A 23733-nucleotide genomic window follows, 5' to 3' on the forward strand; every position below is an offset into this window, starting at 1 on the left:
TCACACTGACTCGCACCACGCCCCCTATACCAGACCACTACCACTGTGTGGTCACACCACGCCCAGTACCTCACACCACGCCCACTAACCCACACCCACTAACTCACACCACACCCAGTACCTCACACCACGCCCACTAACTCACACCAGACCCAATACCTCACACCCCACCCATTAACTCACACCACACCCACTAACCCACACTACACCCAGGACTTCACACCACGCCCGCTAACTCACACCACACCCACTAACTCACACCACACCCAGTACCTCACACCACACCCACTAACCCACACCACACCCAGTACCTCACACCACGCCCACTAACCCACACCACACCCAGTACCTCACACCACACCCACTAACTCACACCACACCCAGTACCTCACACCACACCCACTAACTCACACCACAGCCAGTACCTCACACCACACCCACTAACTCACACCACACCCAGTACCTCACACCACACCCAGTACCTCACACCACACCCACTAACTCACACCACACCCAGTACCTCACACCACACCCACTAACCCACACCACACCCAGTACCTCACACCACGCCCACTAACCCACACCACACCCAGTACCTCACACCACACCCACTAACTCACACCACACCCAGTACCTCACACCACACCCACTAACCCACACCACACCCAGTACCTCACACCACACCCACTAACTCACACCACAGCCAGTACCTCACACCACGCCCACTAACTCACACCACACCTACTAACTCACACCACACCCAGTACCTCACACCACAGCCAGTACCTCACACCACGCCCACTAACTCACACCACACCTACTAACTCACACCACACCCAGTACCTCACACCCACTAACTCACACCACACCCAGTACCTCACACCACACCCACTAACTCACACCACACCCAGTACCTCACACCACACCCACTAACTCACACCACACCCAGTACCTCACACCACACCCACTAACTCACACCACACCCAGTACCTCACACCATGCCCACTAACCCACACCACACCCAGTACCTCACACCACACCCACTAACTCACACCACACCCAGTACCTCACACCACACCCACTAACCCACACCACACCCAGTACCTCACACCACACCCACTAACTCACACCACAGCCAGTACCTCACACCACACCCACTAACCCACACCCACTAACTCACACCACACCCAGTACCTCACACCACACCCAATAAGTCACACCACAGCCAGTACCCCACACCACACACACTAACTCACACCACACCCAGTACCTCACACCACACCCACTAACTCACACCACACCCAGTACCCCACACCATGCCCACTATCTCACACCACACCCAGTACCCCACACCACACCCACTAACCCACACCACACCCAGTACCTCACACCACACCCAGTACCTCACACCATGCCCACTAACCCACACCACACCCAGTACCTCACACCACACCCAGTACCTCACACCACGCCCACTAACTCACACCACACCCAGTACCTCACACCACGCCCACTAACTCACACCACACCCAGTACCTCACACCATGCCCACTAACTCACACCACACCCAGTACCTCACACCATGCCCACTAACCCACACCACACCCACTAACCCACACCACACCCAGTACCTCACACCACACCCAGTACCTCACACCATGCCCACTAACCCACACCACACCCAGTACCTCACACCACACCCAGTACCTCACACCACGCCCAGTACCTCACACCACGCCCACTAACTCACACCACACCCAGTACCTCACACCACACCCAGTACCTCACACCACGCCCACTAACTCACACCACACCCAGTACCTCACACCATGCCCACTAACTCACACCACACCCAGTACCTCACACCACGCCCACTAACTCACACCACACCCAGTACCCCACACCATGCCCACTATCTCACACCACACCCAGTACCCCACACCACACCCACTAACCCACACCACACCCAGTACCTCACACCACACCCAGTACCTCACACCACGCCCACTAACTCACACCACACCCAGTACCTCACACCACACCCAGTACCTCACACCACGCCCACTAACTCACACCACACCCAGTACCTCACACCATGCCCACTAACCCACACCACACCCAGTACCTCACACCACGCCCACTAACTCACACCACACCCCGTACCTCACACCACACCCACTAACCCACACCCACTAACTCACACCACACCCAGTACCTCACACCACACCCAATAAGTCACACCACAGCCAGTACCCCACACCACACACACTAACTCACACCACACCCAGTACCTCACACCACACCCACTAACTCACACCACACCCAGTACCCCACACCATGCCCACTATCTCACACCACACCCAGTACCCCACACCACACCCACTAACCCACACCACACCCAGTACCTCACACCACACCCAGTACCTCACACCATGCCCACTAACCCACACCACACCCAGTACCTCACACCACACCCAGTACCTCACACCACGCCCACTAACTCACACCACACCCAGTACCTCACACCACACCCAGTACCTCACACCACGCCCACTAACTCACACCACACCCAGTACCTCACACCATGCCCACTAACTCACACCACACCCAGTACCTCACACCATGCCCACTAACCCACACCACACCCAGTACCTCACACCACACCCAGTACCTCACACCACGCCCACTAACTCACACCACACCCAGTACCTCACACCACACCCAGTACCTCACACCACGCCCACTAACTCACACCACGCCCACTAACTCACACCACACCCAGTACCTCACACCATGCCCACTAACCCACACCACACCCAGTACCTCACACCACGCCCACTAACCCACACCACACCCAGTACCTCACACCACACCCACTAACTCACACCACACCCAGTACCTCACACCACACCCACTAACTCACACCACAGCCAGTACCTCACACCACACCCACTAACTCACACCACACCCAGTACCTCACACCACACCCAGTACCTCACACCACACCCACTAACTCACACCACACCCAGTACCTCACACCACACCCACTAACCCACACCACACCCAGTACCTCACACCACGCCCACTAACCCACACCACACCCAGTACCTCACACCACACCCACTAACTCACACCACACCCAGTACCTCACACCACACCCACTAACCCACACCACACCCAGTACCTCACACCACACCCACTAACTCACACCACAGCCAGTACCTCACACCACGCCCACTAACTCACACCACACCTACTAACTCACACCACACCCAGTACCTCACACCACACCCACTAACTCACACCACACCCAGTACCTCACACCACACCCACTAACTCACACCACACCCAGTACCTCACACCACACCCACTAACTCACACCACACCCAGTACCTCACACCATGCCCACTAACCCACACCACACCCAGTACCTCACACCACACCCACTAACTCACACCACACCCCGTACCTCACACCACACCCACTAACCCACACCCACTAACTCACACCACACCTACTAACTCACACCACACCCAGTACCTCACACCACACCCAATAAGTCACACCACAGCCAGTACCCCACACCACACACACTAACTCACACCACACCCAGTACCTCACACCACACCCACTAACTCACACCACACCCAGTACCCCACACCATGCCCACTATCTCACACCACACCCAGTACCCCACACCACACCCACTAACCCACACCACACCCAGTACCTCACACCATGCCCACTAACCCACACCACACCCAGTACCTCACACCACACCCAGTACCTCACACCACGCCCAGTACCTCACACCACGCCCACTAACTCACACCATACCCAGTACCTCACACCACACCCAGTACCTCACACCACGCCCACTAACTCACACCACGCCCAGTACCTCACACCATGCCCACTAACCCACACCACACCCAGTACCTCACACCACGCCCACTAACTCACACCACACCCCGTACCTCACACCACACCCACTAACCCACACCCACTAACTCACACCACACCCAGTACCTCACACCACACCCAATAAGTCACACCACAGCCAGTACCCCACACCACACACACTAACTCACACCACACCCAGTACCTCACACCACACCCACTAACTCACACCACACCCAGTACCCCACACCATGCCCACTATCTCACACCACACCCAGTACCCCACACCACACCCACTAACCCACACCACACCCAGTACCTCACACCACACCCAGTACCTCACACCATGCCCACTAACCCACACCACACCCAGTACCTCACACCACACCCAGTACCTCACACCACGCCCACTAACTCACACCACACCCAGTACCTCACACCACACCCAGTACCTCACACCACGCCCACTAACTCACACCACACCCAGTACCTCACACCATGCCCACTAACTCACACCACACCCAGTACCTCACACCATGCCCACTAACCCACACCACACCCAGTACCTCACACCACACCCAGTACCTCACACCACGCCCACTAACTCACACCACACCCAGTACCTCACACCACACCCAGTACCTCACACCACGCCCACTAACTCACACCACGCCCACTAACTCACACCACACCCAGTACCACACACCATGCCCACTAACTCACACCACACCCAGTACCTCACACCATGCCCACTAACCCACACCACACCCAGTACCTCACACCACACCCAGTACCTCACACCACACCCACTAACTCACACCATGTATAATGTCACACACCACACCTCCTAGAGAACCAGAAGGGAATATCACCTCTTTATAATAAAGTTTAGACAAACACGAAGTCATAAATTATTCAAACTTTAAACACATATGTGATGGGCGACAGTCCTGCAACAACCCAATGTGTGTTTATTCTCAGTTTTACTGTCACTTTTCAACATCTTTATTTAAAGCGAGACGGCCTTTCGATTTCATAAACTCAGTGAAATTCAGTTCCGTCTGAAATGTGGTGATTGTGATCTCATCTCATCTCATCATCTCTAGTCGCTTTATCCTGTTCTACAGGGTCGCAGGCGAGCTGGATCCTATCCCAGCTGACTACGGGCGAAAGGCGGGGTTCACGCTGGACAAGTCGCCAGGTCATCACAGGGCTGACACATAGACACAGACAACCATTCACACTCACATTCACACCTACGCTCAATTTAGAGTCACCAGTTAACCTAACCTGCATGTCTTTGGACTGTGGGGGAAACCGGAGCACCCGGAGGAAACCCACGCGGACACGGGGAGAACATGCAAACTCCGCACAGAAAGGCCCTCGCCGGCCACGGGGCTCGAACCCAGGACCTTCTTGCTGTGAGGCGACAGTGCTAACCACTACACCACCGTGCCGCCGGTGATTGTGATATCTGTTTATTTCTGTAATATCTCACAAAATATCAGGCCATTCTGTGGCTGGGAAGTTATTTAATTTGAGGGGATTAAAGCAAATAATGTGCATGAAATCACTCGCTTGGCGCAGTCGAGCAGACAGAGGAAGTCCGTGTGCGCATGCGCAGGTTTACCTTCTTCTGCTTCTTTTGGGTTTTACGGCAGCTGGCATCCACAGTGTCGCATTACTGCCATCTACAGGTTTCCCTTTGAGCGTGCACTGACAGTTCCATCATTCTGTCGCTAAACGAACAGCTGATCACACCGAGGTGCTCGCTGAGCGCCCATATTTATTAGTTTGGTCCTGCGTTTCCTTTCCTTCGTATAGAACATAACGTCTTTTCTTCTTCTCGCTTTCTTTCCGTTACTCTAGTCGCTCTTTCACGTTTCATTCGCACACTCACGCCCTCCATTTTTCTCTCCTGTTTCAAATTTATATCCCACAATGCCTTGCGTGAATGGGGAAAGCCCACCATGGGATGCATGATGTAGTATCTTGTATTGTGTCATGGTGAAGCAGGAAAAAATAGCGGAGAATTTAGGGCCACATGACCTTAAATTCATTAATTGTTCTTTTTTTTTTTAAAGTAATAAAATTGGAAGTCTGTGATTTGAATTCAGTAGCTTTCGGTCACTAAACAAAAATAATCAGGTGTCGGGAAAATTCTTTTTATGACCTACACTTGAAAAATCTGAAAGGCAGTACAGCTTTCATTCTAAGCCCTTCCAGCGTGCGCACACACACATACACACACGTGCACACACACACACACACACACACACACACACACACACACACACACACACACATACACACAGCAGTGAGTTGCTCAGCTCTCTCTCCCTGGTTATGGTGTTCTCCAGAAAGAACACAAGAGACCCACATCTATAAATTGCCGGTAATCTGACACAGATGAGACTCATCACGGGTTACCTGCTGGTTCTACCTGCCTCTGCTCTGTCCACAGCTGACGCTCAACCACGCCCCCGATGCCACAACATACAACCTGTATCTATACATTATAATGTATGTATGTGTGTGTGTGTGTGTGTGTGTGTGTGTGTGCAGGGCCGTAAGGACTACATGGGCGTGGCTATAAAAAATGATAACCTGGTGTTTGTGTACAATTTGGGTGGAGATGATGTAGAAATTCCACTCAGCTCCAAACCTGTGAGTTCTTGGCCTCCTGTGTTCAACCATGTGAGAGTGGAGAGGTAAACGCACACATAGCTGTTACAGTACTTCCCCAAATCAGAAAAAGTTGGGACGGTGTGGAAAATGGAAATAAAAAAGAAAGCAGTGATTTCTAAATGTACTCTGACTTGTATCACATTACAGAACAATTAAATAATGATGTGAAACAGCTGATTGTAATCATGATTTGGTACAAAATCAGTCTCCAGGAAAGGCCGAGTGTTTGAGGAGTAAAGACGGGCCGAGGATCTCCAGTTTATCAATGAATGCGTGAGAACATTACTGAAATGTTTAAAACAATGTTCCTCAGAGAAAGACAGGAAGGGGTTTGGATATTTCACCCTCTACGGTGCTGAAGATCATTAAACCATTCAAGGAATCTGGAGGAATTTCGGTGTGTAAAGGGCTCAAGCCTAATCTGAACCCCTGTGATCTCTGATCCCTCACTGCATCAAGAACCGTCATTCATCTACAGCTGATAGAACCACATGGGCTCGGGATTACTCTGGAAAACCTTTATCAAGCTACAATACGGAGTTACAGCCACAAACACCAGTTAAAACTTTACTGTGGAAAAAGGAAGCCTTATGTTAACTGTGTCCAGAAGCTCCGTCGACTTCTCTGGGCTCGGAGGCGTCTGGGATGGACCATCACACAGTGGGAACGGGTATTGTGGTTAGACGAATCAGTATTCAGGTCTTTTTTGGAAGAAATGGACGCTGTGTGCTCTGAAGAGGAAAAGACTATCACCATCCAGACTGTTAGCAGGAACGAGTCCAAAAGCCAGGATGTGTTATGGTATGGTGTTGGGTCAGTGCCCTTGGTAAAGGTAGCTTACACTTCTGTGATGGAGCATTAATGCAGAAAAGTCCACTGAGATTTTGGAGCAACATCTGCTGCCTTCAAGACGACGTCTTTTCCAGGGAGATTTCAACAAGACGACGCAAAGCCACATTCTGCTCACATTACAAAGGCGTGGCTGTGGAAGAAGAGGGCGTGTCCCTTCTGTCCCCAATAGAGAATGTGTGGAGAATTTAGAAATGAAGAATATGACAGTGACGACCCCGAACTGTTCCACACCTTCAGACCTGTTTACAGGAAGAACGGGACAAAAATAACACCTGAACCACTTCATCACTCGGAGTCTTCAGGCCATAAACAGCTTTAAGTGTCGGGAGAAGGAACGGCAACATTATAAACATTATAAAGTGAGAAATTATTTACTGTCACAGCTTTTTTTTTTATTGAAATAAGTATTTATTTTGAAAAAACAATAAGATTAGACATCAAATAACGTGCTGTCGTATTGATGTGAGTGTGATGATTTATACATTTTCAATTTCAAAATGCCGTCCCAACTGTTTCTGATTTGAGGTTGTAGATGAAATGCATAATACACGTAGCATAATACTGTACCTGTCTCTGTCTCTCAGTCCGTCTCACTCTCTTCCTGTCTGTCTTCTTCTCTCCCTGTCTGTGGGTCTGAGTCAGACTGGGTCGGCATGGTAAGGTGTATTTAACAGTCCCCAGTCAGAACACAGTGGCTGAGCAGAAGTTTATACAGAAAGGGGAATGGGACGGAACCGAGTCTCTGTTCCACCTGGACCCCAGAGACACAGTGTTCATCATCGGAGGAGCGCCAAAGGACATCAAGGTTCCTAACACACACACACACACTAGCAGCTCATAACAAACCATGATGCTCATGAATGTAATGATTTATTTACTCTCTCTTTCATGAATTACATGCTTGTGTGTGTGTGTGTGTGTGTGTGTGTGTGTGTGTGTGTGTGTGTGTGTGTGTAGCTCCCCCCTGCTCTGAGTTTAGCTCCATTTGTTGGTTGTATTGAACTCGCCTCTCTCAATAATGAGGTCATCAGTCTGTACAACTTCAAAAAGCTGCATGGCATGAACGTTGCTGCATCCAAACCCTGTCCCAGGTACACACACACACACACACACACACACACTTGTTTACATGTTTGATACTTGCTTATGTTGTGTCTTTGCAAAAGTCATGATCTCTCTCTCTCTCTCTCTCTCTCTCTGCAGGTATAAGTTAGCCTTCTCTCAGGGTCGTGTAGCGAGTTATCTGTTTGATGGTTCTGGTTATGCATTGGTGCGGAACATTGAAAGGCGGGGCAGGATCAGCGTGGTCACACGGTTTGACATTGAAGTGCGCACAGTGGCTCAGGATGGAGTTCTCCTCCTCATGGTTAATGAGGTAAACACACACACACACCTCAGCGTCACCTACAGTGGTGCTTGAAAGTTTGTGAACCCTTTAGAATTTTCTATATTTCTGCATAAATATGATCCAAAACATCATCAGATTTTCACACAAGTCCTAAAAGTAGATAAAGAGAACCCAGTTAAACAAATGAGACAAAAATATTATACTTGGTCATTTATTTATTGAGGAAAATGATCCAATATTACATATCTGTGAGTGGCAAAAGTATGTGAACCTCTAGGATTAGCAGTTAATTTGAAGGTGAAATTAGAGTCAGGTGTTTTCAATCAATGGGATGACAATCAGGTGTGAGTGGGCACCCTGTTTTATTTCAAGAACAGGGATCTATCAAAGTCTGATCTTCACAACACATGTTTGTGGAAGTGTATCATGGCACGAACAAAGGAGATTTCTGAGGACCTCAGAAAAAGCGTTGTTGATGCTCATCAGGCTGGAAAAGGTTACAAAACCATCTCTAAAGAGTTTGGACTCCACCAATCCACAGTCAGACAGATTGTGTACAAATGGAGGAAATTCAAGACCATTGTTACCCTCCCCAGGAGTGGGCGACCAACAAAGATCACTCCAGGAGCAAGGCGTGTAATAGTCGGCGAGGTCACAAAGGACCCCAGGGTAACTTCTAAGCAACTGAAGGCCTCTCTCACATTGGCTAATGTTAATGTTCATGAGTCCACCATCAGGAGAACACTGAGCAACAATGGTGTGCATGGCAGGGCTGCAAGGAGAAAGCCACTGCTCTCCAAAAAGAACACTGCTGCTCGTCTGCAGTTTCCTAAAGATCATGTGGACAAGCCAGAAGGCTATTGGAAAAATGTTTTGTGGACGGATGAGACCAAAATAGAACTTTTTGGTTTAAATGAAAAGCGTTATGTTTGGGGAAAGGAAAACACTGCATTCCAGCATAAGAACCTTATCCCATCTGTGAAACATGGTGGTGGTAGTATCATGGTTTGGACCTGTTTTGCTGCATCTGGGCCAGGACGGCTTGCCATCATTGATGGAACAATGAATTCTGAATTATACCAGCGAATTCTAAAGGAAAATGTCAGGACATCTGTCCTTGAACTGAATCTCAAGAGAAGGTGGGTCATGCAGCAAGACAACGACCCTAAGCACACAAGTCGTTCTACCAAAGAATGGTTAAAGAAGAATAAAGTTAATGTTTTGGAATGGCCAAGTCAAAGTCCTGACCTTAATCCAATGGAAATGTTGTGGAAGGACCTGAAGCGAGCAGTTCATGTGAGGAAACCCACCAACATCCCAGAGTTGAAGCTGTTCTGTACGGAGGAACGGGCTAAAATTCCTCCAAGCCGGTGTGCAGGACTGATCAACAGTTACCGTAAACGTTTAGTTGCAGTTATTGCTGCACAAGGGGGTCACACCAGATACTGAAAGCAAAGGCTCACATACTTTTGCCACTCATAGATATGTAATATTGGATCATTTTCCTCAATCAATAAATGACCGAGTATAATATTTTTGTCTCATTTGTTTAACTGGGTTCTCTTTATCTACTTTTAGGACTTGTGTGAAAATCTGATGATGTTTTAGGTCATATTTATGCAGAAATATAGAAAATTCTAAAGGGTTCACAAACTTTCAAGCACCACTGTAGTTTTACTTTGAGCAGTCCACATTTCCTTCACTGTGTGTGTGTGTGTGTGTTCAGGGTTACTTCTTCGTACTGGAGATGAGGAACGGGTTCCTGCGATTGGTTTATGATTTCGGATTTGCTACTGGTCCCATCGTGTTAGAGGGGAACCTGCCCAAACTGCAGATCAACGATGCCAGATACCATGAGGTGATTATCCACCTGTCCCACCTGTCTCACCTGTTCTACCTGTTCACCTGTGTGTGTGTGTGTGTGTGTTCTGTGCCCCACCCCCTAGGTGTCAGTGATCTACCACCAATCTAAGAAGGTTATTCTCCTAGTAGACAGGAGTTTCATCAAATCTGCAGAGAACGAGAAGAAAACTCTGCCATTTCATGATATTTACATCGGGGGAGTTCCGTCAGACGTGTTACAGTCACGGTACACACACACACACTCTCTCTCTCTCTCTCCAGTTCTAACTCAACCCTTAAAGATAAAGATTGAAATGGCGTGTGACAGTGTGTATGGGTTTGTAGCTTCACACTGCAGTGTGTGTTTCTGCACAAGGCATCATGGGATACAAATACACCATACTGGCTATAATGCGTGTGTGTGTGTGTGTGTGTGTGTGTGTGTGTGTGTGTGTATGTGAGATTAGGCCTGAGTTCTCCTCTCTGATTGGACTGAGAGGATGTGTAAAAGGATTTCAGTTCCAGAAGAAAGACTTTAACCTGCTGGAGGAACCAGGAACCATCGGCATCAGCAGCGGCTGTCCGGAGGAATCCTTTGTGAGGAGCACATGAGAACGTAACACCCATATGGATTATGTCAGGACATCGAGCAGCTATCTTCTGTTTTACACACACACACTGAGTGCTTTACTACATCCTGTTTTTATTCCAGCCTCTCTTTAGCACGGAGCGTTCTGATTGGCTGAAAGGAGGCAGGATAATTAATAACAAACAGACAGAAAACATTTATAAAGAGAACAGGAAGGGGAGTTCTGATTATTGAAATCATGTTGTGTGTGTGTGTGTGTGTGTGTGTGTGTGTGTGTGTGTCAGATGTCACATAAAGCGTACTTCACAGGGGATGGTTATTTGAGTTCCACAGCAAGAATCTCTCCGTTCAGCTCATTTGAAGGAGGAATGAGCTTCAGAACAATCAAACCATCTGGACTACTGTTCTACTACAGAAATGGGGTATACACACACACACACACACACACACACACACACACACACACACACACAACTGTGAGTTCTCACTCTCTCTCTCTGACAGACGGACGAGTTCTCTCTCTCTCTGGAGAACGGTGCAGTAGTTCTTCTCTGCAGAGGAACTAAAGTTAAATCCAAGAAGCAGTACAGTGATGGACGATCTCACTTCCTGGTCGCTTCCATCAATAAGCAGAAGTAAGAACTTCCTGAGAACACTGAGGAGCATCCTCCTCTTTGCGGCGCTCCTCACTCGTGCGTGTGTTTCCGTGTTTGTTTGTGTAGGTACCAGCTGGTGGTGGATGACCGAGACAAACAGGAGAAGAAGAACCAGGGTTCTGCACCTCCCATAGATGAGGTGGAGTTCTACTATGGAGGAGCTCCTCAGAGCAACATCAACAACTTTACTGGCTGTATCAGTTACACTTACATCAGCAGGTACAGTTCAATTCTATTCAATTCTATTTGTACAGCACTTTTGATAACGGACACTGTCACAAAGCAGCCTTACAGAAACACACACTGTTATTCATACAGTAAAAAAATCCTCTCTTTCTCCATCTCTCTCTGTCTGTCTGTCTGTCTGTCTGTCTGTCTCTCTGCTTCCTCTGTCTGTAGGCAGGACCGTGATATCGAGGCGGAGGATTTCCAGCGTTACAGTAAGAATGTGGGTGTGTCCCTGCAGGACTGTCCTGTGGAGAGACCGCCCACTTCTAAGCGAAACACACGCTCTGCACGGCACGCTCCTGACAACACGCACTCCGCCCCACACACTCCTGCAGCCTTACGCCAGGTAAAACCACACACACACACACACACACACTCGTATACAGAATCACTTAAATCATCACCACCTGATTATTTAATTCATCTTCATCGAAATCATTTGTGCCAACTCCTGGTCACATGACTCATCCAGACATCAAAGGTATTTGTGATGTTTTGTCAGATCATCAGGGACAAACCTGTCCCGCCACAAAGCATTCTGGGATGGAAGGAGGTTGCTCCAGAGGAGGACGTCACATCATGTCACCTCTCGCCCCGCCCACATGTTGAGAGAAGGGCCCATTATTTTAGTAGTGCCAGTTGGCATGAGTATGATGGAATCGCTGAGGTCATTAAAGAGAGGTGAACACACACACACACACACACACACACACACACAGACTTCAAGCTACAACCCCGATTCCAAAAAAGTTGGGACAAAGTACAAGTTGTAAATAAAAACGGAATGCAATGATGTGGAAGTTTCAAAATTCCATATTTTATTCAGAATAGAACATAGATGACATATCAAATGTTTAAACTGAGAAAATGTATCATTTAAAGAGAAAAATTAGGTGATTTTTAAATTTCATGACAACAACACATCTCAAAAAAGTTGGGACAAGGCCATGTTTCCCACTGTGAGACATCCCCTTTTCTCTTTACAACAGTCTGTAAACGTCTGGGGACTGAGGAGACAAGTTGCTCAAGTTTAGGGAGAGGAATGTTAACCCATTCTTGTCTAATGTAGGATTCTAGTTGGTCTTTTTTGTCGTATCTTCCGTTTTATGATGCGCCAAATGTTTTCTATGGGTGAAAGATCTGGACTGCAGGCTGGCCAGTTCAGTACCCGGACCCTTCTTCTACACAGCCATGATGCTGTAATTGATGCAGTATGTGGTTTGGCATTGTCATGTTGGAAAATGCAAGGTCTTCCCTGAAAGAGACGTCGTCTGGATGGGAGCATGTGTTGCTCTAGAACCTGGATATACCTTTCAGCATTGATGGTGTCTTTCCAGATGTGTAAGCTGCCCATGCCACACGCACTAATGCAACCCCATACCATCAGAGATGCAGGCTTCTGAACTGAGCGCTGATAACAACTCGGGTCGTCCTTCTCCTCTTTAGTCCGAATGACACGGCGTCCCTGATTTCCATAAAGAACTTCACATTTTGATTCGTCTGACCACAGAACAGTTTTCCACTTTGCCACAGTCCATTTTAAATGAGCCTTGGCCCAGAGAAGACGTCTGCGCTTCTGGATCGTGTTTAGATACGGCTTCTTCTTTGAACTATAGAGTTTTAGCTGGCAACGGCGGATGGCACGGTGAATTGTGTTCACAGATAATGTTCTCTGGAAATATTCCTGAGCCCATTTTGTGATTTCCAATACAGAAGCATGCCTGTATGTGATGCAGTGCCGTCTAAGGGCCCGAAGATCACGGGCACCCGGTATGGTTTTCCGGCCTTGACCCTTACGCACAGAGATTCTTCCAGATTCTCTGAATCTTTTGATGATATTATGCACTGTAGATGATGATATGTTCAAACTCTTTGCAATTTTACACTGTCGAACTCCTTTCTGATATTGCTCCACTATTTGTCGGCGCAGAATTAGGGGGATTGGTGATCCTCTTCCCATCTTTACTTCTGAGAGCCGCTGCCACTCCAAGATGCTCTTTTTATACCCAGTCATGTTAATGACCTATTGCCAGTTGACCTAATGAGTTGCAGTTTGGTCCTCCAGCTGTTCCTTTTTTGTACCTTTAACTTTTCCAGCCTCTTATTGCCCCTGTCCCAACTTTTTTGAGATGTGTTGCTGTCATGAAATTTCAAAATGTCTCACTTTCGACATTTGATATGTTGTCTATGTTCTATTGTGAATACAATATCAGTTTTTGAGATTTGTAAATTATCGCATTCCGTTTTTATTTACAATTTGTACTAGCTTTTTTGGAATCGGGGTTGTACAATAGGAATAAAATGAATGTAATTGGTGTGTGTGTGTGTGTGTGTGTGTGTGTAGGTCTGAATTCTCCATGTCAGTGAGGACACGCTCGGTGAGGGGGATGATTGCGTGTGTGTGTGGTGAAGGTGATGAAGACTTTATGGCACTCTTCCTTTCTGATGGTAAACTCGTCTTCACGTTTGGATCTGCACAACATGACCTGCAGCTCCACAGCACGCACACACACAACGATGGAAACTGGCATGACGTAAGACACACACACACACACACACACGCACACACGCACAGGCTGTCATTAATGTGTCTCTGTGCAGGTGGTGTTTATCAGAAACGGGAGCAGAGGGGCTTTGGTTGTGGACGGCGTGTTGGTGATGGAGGATAAAATTCAGAGTGGTAACTTCACCCTGAACCTGCAGGCTCCTCTGTACGTGGGCAGCGTTCCAGCTGGACGCATCAGCAAGAAGATAAAGGTGCACACACACCTGCTACGCCCACTCATTACTGTCGAGCTCATTGTCTTTTCTGTCTGTGTGCTTACACTGTCTGTATAATGATGACGTGTGTAATGGGCGTGTCTTCAGTCACAGACTTTCACACACGGTGTAGTGCACTGATATTTATAAGTACACTCGGCACAGGATATACACACACCGTATATTTATTGCTTTTACTGTCGTGTGTGTAGGTGAGGTCTGGGTTCTCAGGGTGTGTGAAAGATCTCCGTCTGAACGGCCGCGTCCTCTCGTCTGTCCCTCGCGGTGTCGGGGTGACGCCGTGTTTAAAGGGAGAGAGTGAAGCTGGAGTGTTTTTCTTTCAGGAAGGAGGATACACAGTACTGGGTAACACACATACACACACTCTCTCGTTACCACACCCACTCTCTTCTCTTCACCACGCCCATTCTGTTTTGATTCGCAGACCACTCCGTCAGTGTGGGTGGGAAGTTGGAAGTGGTGATGGAGCTCCGCCCCCGTGTGGCCTCAGCACTGTTACTGCACTTCTACATCACCTCTGAGGACAACCTCAGTGTCTACCTGCAGCACAGCCAGGTGAGAGCCACACCCACTCCCATTCAACCAATTACCTCTGTCTCGCTCCCAGGTGTGCCCTCGATCCTTTCTTTCCTAATCTGTTTTCGTGTGTGTGTGTGTCCCCCCGCAGGTGTTTGTGCAGGTGAATAATGAGACGTACACGACGACTGTTTCCCCTCAAGGCAGCATATGTGATGGCAACTGGCACAGGGTCAAAGGTCAGAGGTCACACTGTGTGCGCATCAATAAAGCAATGCATAGTGCGTGAATAACACTAATGTGTGTGTGTGTAGTGGTGAGGGACAGCAGTGGACTGAGGTTGGATGTGGACGGCGAGCAGAGGTGTGTAATGAGGAAGAGCTTTCCACAGAACACACGCAGTGTGTTGGTGCCAGTTTTCATTGGAGGAGCACCAGGTCAGTCACACACACACACACTAGCAATAGAAAACTTACACACGCTTATTGGTGTGCATCTACAAACATACAGATGTGTTGGTTGCCATGGTTACTCTGTGTGTGTGTGTGTGTGTGTGTGTGTGAATGTTTTTGATCACACCTCCAGAAGACATCGCACTTCCTGTTAACGTGAAGATGAAGAAGAGCTACACAGGCTGTGTGAGGAGCCTGTCCATCAACCAGCACACCGTTAACTTCAAACACGCACGCATTAACGGAGTCGTTAGTGTAGACAGCTGTCCTGTGGTCTGATGATGTCATCACAGGAAATTACATCACAACCCCCCATCACCTGTACTGTGTACGCTAGTTAATTCATTCATATTATAAACTGCCATGTAAACCCCACACACACACAAAACACCGTTTCCCTCGCTAGTCCCCTTCCTTTCTAGTCTCCAGCCTCGACAGCGTCATGTTCCCTACAACAGGAGTGGACACTAATGAGAGCAGAGCATTTTTTAACGATTTTCCACCAGGAGACCAACCGGTCTGGGCAATACAATCACAGGCCCCAGAGTCCATGCGGCTGCACCACTGCGGGATATTCTGTGATGCAAAATGGTTCACCAATCACCATCCAGACAAACACACTCCAGTGACTACACAGCTATCAGGAGCAATTACCAAGCACTAATGTTATGCCAAATACCAAACCAAATTTTAGTTTTGTTTTTCTTAACTAACATGATCTTCGTTTTCCTTGTTAAATGTATACTTACATGGTACTTGGTTAATTAATTGCAACTGATTGAACCAAATGATAAGACATGACTTGGTTTAAAATTTGGTCTCCCAGTGAAGCTGGTTTGGCTTTGACTAGGAGACCAAATCTGGCCGCTGGGAGACCATTTGGTCTCCCAGGAACTATGTTAAAAATGCTCTGGATGAGAGTGGGACATGGTCACATGACTACAGCATCTCATCTCATCTCATTATCTCTAGCCGCTTTATCCTTCTACAGGGTCACAGGCGAGCTGGATCCTATCCCAGCTGACTACGGGCGAAAGGCGGGGTTCACCCTGGACAAGTCGCCAGGTCATCACAGGGCTGACACATAGACACAGACAACCATTCACACTCACATTCACACCTACGCTCAATTTAGAGTCACCAGTTAACCTAACCTGCATGTCTTTGGACTGTGGGGGAAACCGGAGCACCCGGAGGAAACCCACGCGGACACTGGGAGAACATGCAAACTCTGTACAGAAAGGCCCTCGCCGGCCACGGGGCTCGAACCCAGGACCTTCTTGCTGTGAGGCGGCAGCGCTAACCACTACACCACCGTGCCGCCCCACCTGACATCCATTTCTGTTTATTTACTTATTAATCTCTCAACTTATTATTTCATATTCATACTTCATTTTGTCCCTTTTAAAAAATAAATAAGTACAATTTTAATAAAACTGTCTGTGGTCTGTAGTTCTGAGTGTGTGTTTGCTTATTTATTTATAATACGAACAAAATGATCTGCCAATAGAAAAAAAACAGGTAATGCTTGAAATAAAAATGTAAAGAGTAAAATCTTACTGTAAAAAAAAAAAAAAATCTGATATTTGGTTTAGTGTAATCCTCAAGCTTCCTGAATCCAAATCAAGTTCAAGTCAACTTTATCGTCAATAATGCCATCTGTGCAGGACATACAGAGAACTGAAATTGCGTTTCCCTCTTATCCGCAGTGCAAACAGTAATAAACATGAAATATAAAATATAGGTACAAGATATAAACTATAAAAAGAGAAAAGGGGGGAACGGGGGGTGTTACACACACAAGCTAAAGCTATCTCAGAAAAGACAAGACGGTGGCAATCCAGAAAGTGCAAATGTGGCAGTGTGAACAGAATTAACGGTATAAATTTAAATGTGACGAACGACAATATAAACAGAATGAACAACGTAAACGGGAACAGCAGTTTGACAGTATAGTAATTATCAGTATAAATATAAATATAAATAAATAAATGGCAGTATGAGCAGAATTTTCAGTGTAAGTATAAAGATATGTAAAAAGTGTAAACAGTTTCTATATAGTGCAATTAACTTAAAAAAGCCCGTGTAGACAGTATTGCAAACAGTTTGAACATAGTGCAATTGAATTCCGTTACAGTTCGTTAAAGTGGCTGGTGGCATTTGGTTTGTGTATTAAGGGAAGGGGGTACTGGCCTGGGAGGGAGTTCAGCATCCTGACGGCTTGGTGGATGAAGCTGTCTCTCAGTCTGCTGGTTCTCGCCCGGAGGCTTCTCGTTCTCCTCCCAGAAGGCAGGAGGCTGAAGAAGTGGTGGTTGGGATGGGTGGAGTCGCCCGCAATGCTGAGTGTTCTGCGGGCCAGGCGTGTGTTGTAAATATCCTGAAGGGAGGGTAGAGGGACACCGATGATCTTCTCAGCTGCTCTCACTATGCGCTGCAGGGTCTTCCGGCAGGATGCAGTACAGCCGCCGTACCACACAGTGATGCAGCTGGTCAGGATGCTCTCGATGGTTCTGCGGTAGAAGGTCTGCATGATAGGGGCTGGTGCTCTAGCTCTTTTCAGTCTGCGGAGGAAGTAGAGGTGCTGCTGAGCTTTCCTGGCCAGCGATGCGGTGTTGCTGCTCCAGGAGAGATCCTCGGTGAGGTACACACCCAGGAACTTGATGCTGCTCACTCTCTCCACAGCAGCACCATTGATGGTCAGTGGAGGATGCTGGGTGGAGGCTCTCCGGAAGTCGACAACCATCTCCTTCGTCTTCTCCACATTAAGAGAGAGATTGTTGTCTCTGCACCACGCAGCCAGTTGGCTCACCTCGTCCCTGTAGTATGACTCGTCATTGTTGTTAATGAGTCCCACCACAGTCGTGTCATCCACAAACTTGATGAAGAGGTTGCTGTCGTGTGTTGGTGTGCAGTCGTGGGTCAGCAGGGTGAAGAGAAGGGGGCTGAGCACACATCCTTGAGGGGCCCCTGTGTTCAGTATGATGGTGCTGGATGTGTTGCTGCCGACCCGGACTGCCTGTGGTCTTCCGGTCAGAAAGTCCAGCAACCAGTTGCAGAGGGAGGTGTTTAGTCCTAGACAGTCCAGTTTCTGTATCAGCTGCTGGGGGATGATTGTGTTAAATGCTGAACTAAAGTCTAAGAACAGCATCCGCATGCAAGAGTCTTTAGTGTCCAGGTGAGTGAGAGCTGAGTGGAGAGCGGTGGAGATTGCATCATCAGTGGACCGATTGGCCCGATATGCAAATTGGTACGGGTCCATGGAGGGAGGGAGGATGGATTTGATGTGCTGCATGACTAACCACTCGAAGCACTTCATAATGATGGGGGTCAGTGCCACAGGGCGGTAGTCGTTGAAGCAGGATGGAGAGGCCTTCTTTGGAACAGGGATGATGGTGGTGCTCTTGAAGCAGGTGGGAACAACAGCTTGGCTCAGGGAGGTGTTGAAGATGTCTGTGAGCACTTCTGTGAGCTCCTTTGCACAGTCCTTTAGCACACGACCTGGAATGTTGTCAGGTCCTACAGCTTTGCGGGTGTTGATCCTGGAGAGGGATCTCCTCACACTTGGCTCGAGACAGGGACAGCACCTGGTCATCCAGAAGGGGTGGTGTCTTCTGTGTAGGCATGCTGTTGTTGGCTTCAAACCATCCAAAGAAGTTGTTTAGACTGTTCAGCAGAGTGATGTCCTTGTCACAGGTCTGTGGTTGAGGTTTATAGTCCGTGATGGTCTGTATCCCCTGCCACAGTCCTGTAAACACTACAGATTCCTTTATAATGTACATCATCCACCACAAAACCATCTGAATAGCTGGTGTTCACTGATTACTGTACTGTGGGTTTGTGGAGTTAGTGTAACGTAGCTACAGGAGAGAACACCGAGTACACCTGGACAAACCCACAATGCACTGCAGCAGGTTAACATCAAAACGATGAAGCGAAATGTGTTTACAGGGCGAGAGGGCAGGACACGGCCTACGTCAAGGCCACAGGTCAAGCACAGGCAAATATCATTTTAAAATAAAGTACAACCCCGATTCCAAAAAAGTTGGGACAAAGTACAAATTGTAAATAAAAACGGAATGCAATAATTTACAAATCTCAAAAACTGATATTGTATTCACAATAGAACATAGACAACATATCAAATGTCGAAAGTGAGACATTTTGAAATTTCATGCCAAATATTGGCTCATTTGAAATTTCATGACAGCAACACATCTCAAAAAAGTTGGGACAGGGGCAATAAGAGGCTGGAAAAGTTAAAGGTACAAAAAAGGAACAGCTGGAGGACCAAACTGCAACTCATTAGGTCAATTGGCAATAGGTCATTAACATGACTGGGTATAAAAAGAGCATCTTGGAGTGGCAGCGGCTCTCAGAAGTAAAGATGGGAAGAGGATCACCAATCCCCCTAATTCTGCGCCGACAAATAGTGGAGCAATATCAGAAAGGAGTTCGACAGTGTAAAATTGCAAAGAGTTTGAACATATCATCATCTACAGTGCATAATATCATCAAAAGATTCAGAGAATCTGGAAGAATCTCTGTGCGTAAGGGTCAAGGCCGGAAAACCATACTGGGTGCCCGTGATCTTCGGGCCCTTAGACGGCACTGCATCACATACAGGCATGCTTCTGTATTGGAAATCACAAAATGGGCTCAGGAATATTTCCAGAGAACATTATCTGTGAACACAATTCACCGTGCCATCCGCCGTCGCCAGCTAAAACTCTATAGTTCAAAGAAGAAGCCGTATCTAAACATGATCCAGAAGCGCAGACGTCTTCTCTGGGCCAAGGCTCATTTAAAATGGACTGTGGCAAAGTGGAAAACTGTTCTGTGGTCAGACGAATCAAAATTTGAAGTTCTTTATGGAAATCAGGGACGCCGTGTCATTCGGACTAAAGAGGAGAAGGACGACCCGAGTTGTTATCAGCGCTCAGTTCAGAAGCCTGCATCTCTGATGGTATGGGGTTGCATTAGTGCGTGTGGCATGGGCAGCTTACACATCTGGAAAGACACCATCAATGCTGAAAGGTATATCCAGGTTCTAGAGCAACATATGCTCCCATCCAGACGACGTCTCTTTCAGGGAAGACCTTGCATTTTCCAACATGACAATGCCAAACCACATACTGCATCAATTACAGCATCATGGCTGCGTAGAAGAAGGGTCCGGGTACTGAACTGGCCAGCCTGCAGTCCAGATCTTTCACCCATACAAAACATTTGGCGCATCATAAAACAGAAGATACGACAAAAAAGACCAACTAGAATCCTACATTAGACAAGAATGGGTTAACATTCCTATCCCTAAACTTGAGCAACTTGTCTCCTCAGTCCCCAGACGTTTACAGACTGTTGTAAAGAGAAAAGGGGATGTCTCACAGTGGGAAACATGGCCTTGTCCCAACTTTTTTGAGATGTGTTGTTGTCATGAAATTTAAAATCCCCTAATTTTTCTCTTTAAATGATACATTTTCTCAGTTTAAACATTTGATATGTCATCTATGTTCTATTCTGAATAAAATATGGAATTTTGAAACTTCCACATCATTGCATTCCGTTTTTATTTACAATTTGTACTTTGTCCCAACTTTTTTAGAATCGGGGTTGTATGAACATCACACAAGAAAAAGGATTGATTTTATTTGATTTTATTTAAATATCTGTGTTAAGCAGAATGTAAAGACCACCAGCTCAAATACAGAGGCAATATCAGGTCAAAAATAAATAAATAAATAAATAAATAAATAAAATCAAACAAAATGAGTTCTTGTGAAGTTTTGCTGGAGAAATGAAGCTGCTTTAACTGAGTGAGAACACGACACATTCTCATGCTTATTTACTTGCTAAGGCTGTTCTTTTAAATGTTTAATAAAATTTAAACTTTAATAACGTTTATCCTGACTGTAGTAGAGCTCATCACAGTCAACAGCATCATATTTACTGTTTACATATGAATACAGTGAACATCAGACATTAAAAACATCTCTATAGCTATTTAAATATAATCTAATATATAAACATAGCTCTCTTTATATATATTTTTTATATATTTTATCTCCATTCCACAGATGTTCTGCTTTTCAGCAGGAAACAGTTAATGAGTAAAAATGTCAGGTGTTATTACAATACAAAAATAAGGACTATTCTAGTTAATTTGTCATTAAGCACTTTTACAGTCAGCAAAACACTAAACATGTTTAAGTTTTCACGTCCTTCATTATTAATTTATACTTTTATATTTTTTAAATATCGCATTAGCAGTGCAATAATGTTTTTTTTATTGCAATAAAACAACAACAATGACATTGACGTGTGACAATAAGGTAAAACGAGCAAATGACTAATATAAGTGCATAAAGACATAAAGTAAATTACATTAATCAACTAAAAGGGAAAAAAGAGGAATATATATTAGAGAACGTTCAGAAGTCTTGTATTTTTCTAACTTAAGAGAGTTGAGAAGAGAGGTCATTTCTAGAATAAAAATATTAAAGAGAGGCTGATTCTTTTGCCATTTCTGTTTCTGAATGAAAAACTTAGCCTGTAAAATATAAAAATTAACTAAAAATTCAAACAATAAATCAGTTGAGTTTTCATAGTAGAAGAAAATATATTTAAGAGTGAAAACATAATGACCCTGCTGCGCAAAAAGATAGAAACTAAGGTCTGTTAGAAATTGTTTTACCATCTTACAGTCAAAAAATAAATGTACAAGTGTTTCACCTTCTTTATCACAAAAAGAACAATTCAAACTTATGTCAGTGTATTTGGAAATATTTACGTTTGTAGGGTAAATCTTGTGAAGAATCTTAAAATGAATTTCTTTTATTTTATTAGTGATACAATATTTGTGAGGTAGCAGCCAAGCCTTCTTCCAGTTGATATTATGAACTAAAGAGTTCCAAAATGATTTCCCTCTAGGAGAAATTCTGTTCCTGAGTTGAAGAGACTGACGCACATGTTTATTGTCACATTTTTTATCAAATATATTAATGCCGTTCAGCTTCTTAATGTATGTACTGATTATGGTTTACAATTTGACATAAAGTATAATTCCAGCAAAAGCGCTGTTCTAATATGTCGAACTAAACAGGATAAAAGCCTCAAATTCCCCGAGTTCAGACTGTCTAATAATTCTCTTGAGGTTTGCAAAAAGATAAAATATCTAGGTCACTGTATTACAGATGATATGAATGATGATGATGATGACATATATAGACAGTGTTGTAAGTTATATGCACAGGCAAACACTATAGCCCGTAAATTTACATTTTGCTCCACTCAAGACAAAGTGGCTCTGTTCAAGGCGTACTGCACACTGCACACCTCTGGTCTTCTTATAAAAAGTCCAGTATGCAAAAATTACAAGTAGCATACAGTGATGCCTTAAGAATTTTACTTAAAGTGCCATTCCACCATTGGATGTATTTTTTTGGCATAAAATACAATCTATTTTATGACAACATGACTAGACAGAGAAATCTTTTAGCTTCAAAATGATATATCAAACATAATTTTTTGACAACAACAAGTATATTAATTTTGCGACCAAAGTCGCCTACCCTTTTAATTTCCGCGCGGTACTGAAACGTGATGTCATCGGCAGGTTCCCCTTCTTGTGTACCACGTCACGTGTGACGTGGCACAGATTATCAGCAATGGCGGATAGAACGCGATTGTCAGGTTCAGAAAAGAAGCGAAGGAAAATAGCAAGTGATGCCCAAAGGAGACGGTCGATGGTGAATATCGGCACAGCAATCGACAAGTGGAAATCGCGTTCTATCCGCCATTGCTGATAATCTGTGCCACGTCACATGAAGGGGAACCTGCCGATGACATCACGTTTCAGTACCGCGCGGAAATTAAAAGGGTAGG

General features: G+C 46.2%; 1 protein-coding gene across 3 annotated transcripts in view; it reads left to right on the forward strand.

Moving 5' to 3' along the window:
* Window positions 1-17304, forward strand: part of lama4 (laminin, alpha 4) — a 44678-nt gene extending 27374 nt beyond the window's left edge. For all 3 annotated transcript variants that reach the window (XM_060913498.1, XM_060913499.1, XM_060913500.1), the window contains exons 22-40: window positions 6466-6611; window positions 8083-8245; window positions 8398-8531; window positions 8644-8815; window positions 10515-10646; window positions 10735-10877; window positions 11098-11227; window positions 11504-11641; window positions 11724-11854; window positions 11942-12094; window positions 12275-12449; window positions 12606-12784; window positions 14448-14637; window positions 14705-14860; window positions 15076-15229; window positions 15309-15439; window positions 15552-15639; window positions 15715-15837; window positions 15986-17304. In XM_060913498.1, the coding sequence (XP_060769481.1) occupies window positions 6466-6611; window positions 8083-8245; window positions 8398-8531; window positions 8644-8815; window positions 10515-10646; window positions 10735-10877; window positions 11098-11227; window positions 11504-11641; window positions 11724-11854; window positions 11942-12094; window positions 12275-12449; window positions 12606-12784; window positions 14448-14637; window positions 14705-14860; window positions 15076-15229; window positions 15309-15439; window positions 15552-15639; window positions 15715-15837; window positions 15986-16131 (2784 nt within the window). In that variant the 3' untranslated portion in view covers window positions 16132-17304. The remainder of the gene's footprint in view (window positions 1-6465; window positions 6612-8082; window positions 8246-8397; window positions 8532-8643; window positions 8816-10514; window positions 10647-10734; window positions 10878-11097; window positions 11228-11503; window positions 11642-11723; window positions 11855-11941; window positions 12095-12274; window positions 12450-12605; window positions 12785-14447; window positions 14638-14704; window positions 14861-15075; window positions 15230-15308; window positions 15440-15551; window positions 15640-15714; window positions 15838-15985) is intronic.
* The last annotated feature ends 6429 nt before the right edge of the window (window positions 17305-23733 follow it).

This window comes from Neoarius graeffei, chromosome 2, assembly GCF_027579695.1.
Source record: "Neoarius graeffei isolate fNeoGra1 chromosome 2, fNeoGra1.pri, whole genome shotgun sequence".
Taxonomy (NCBI): domain Eukaryota; kingdom Metazoa; phylum Chordata; class Actinopteri; order Siluriformes; family Ariidae; genus Neoarius; species Neoarius graeffei.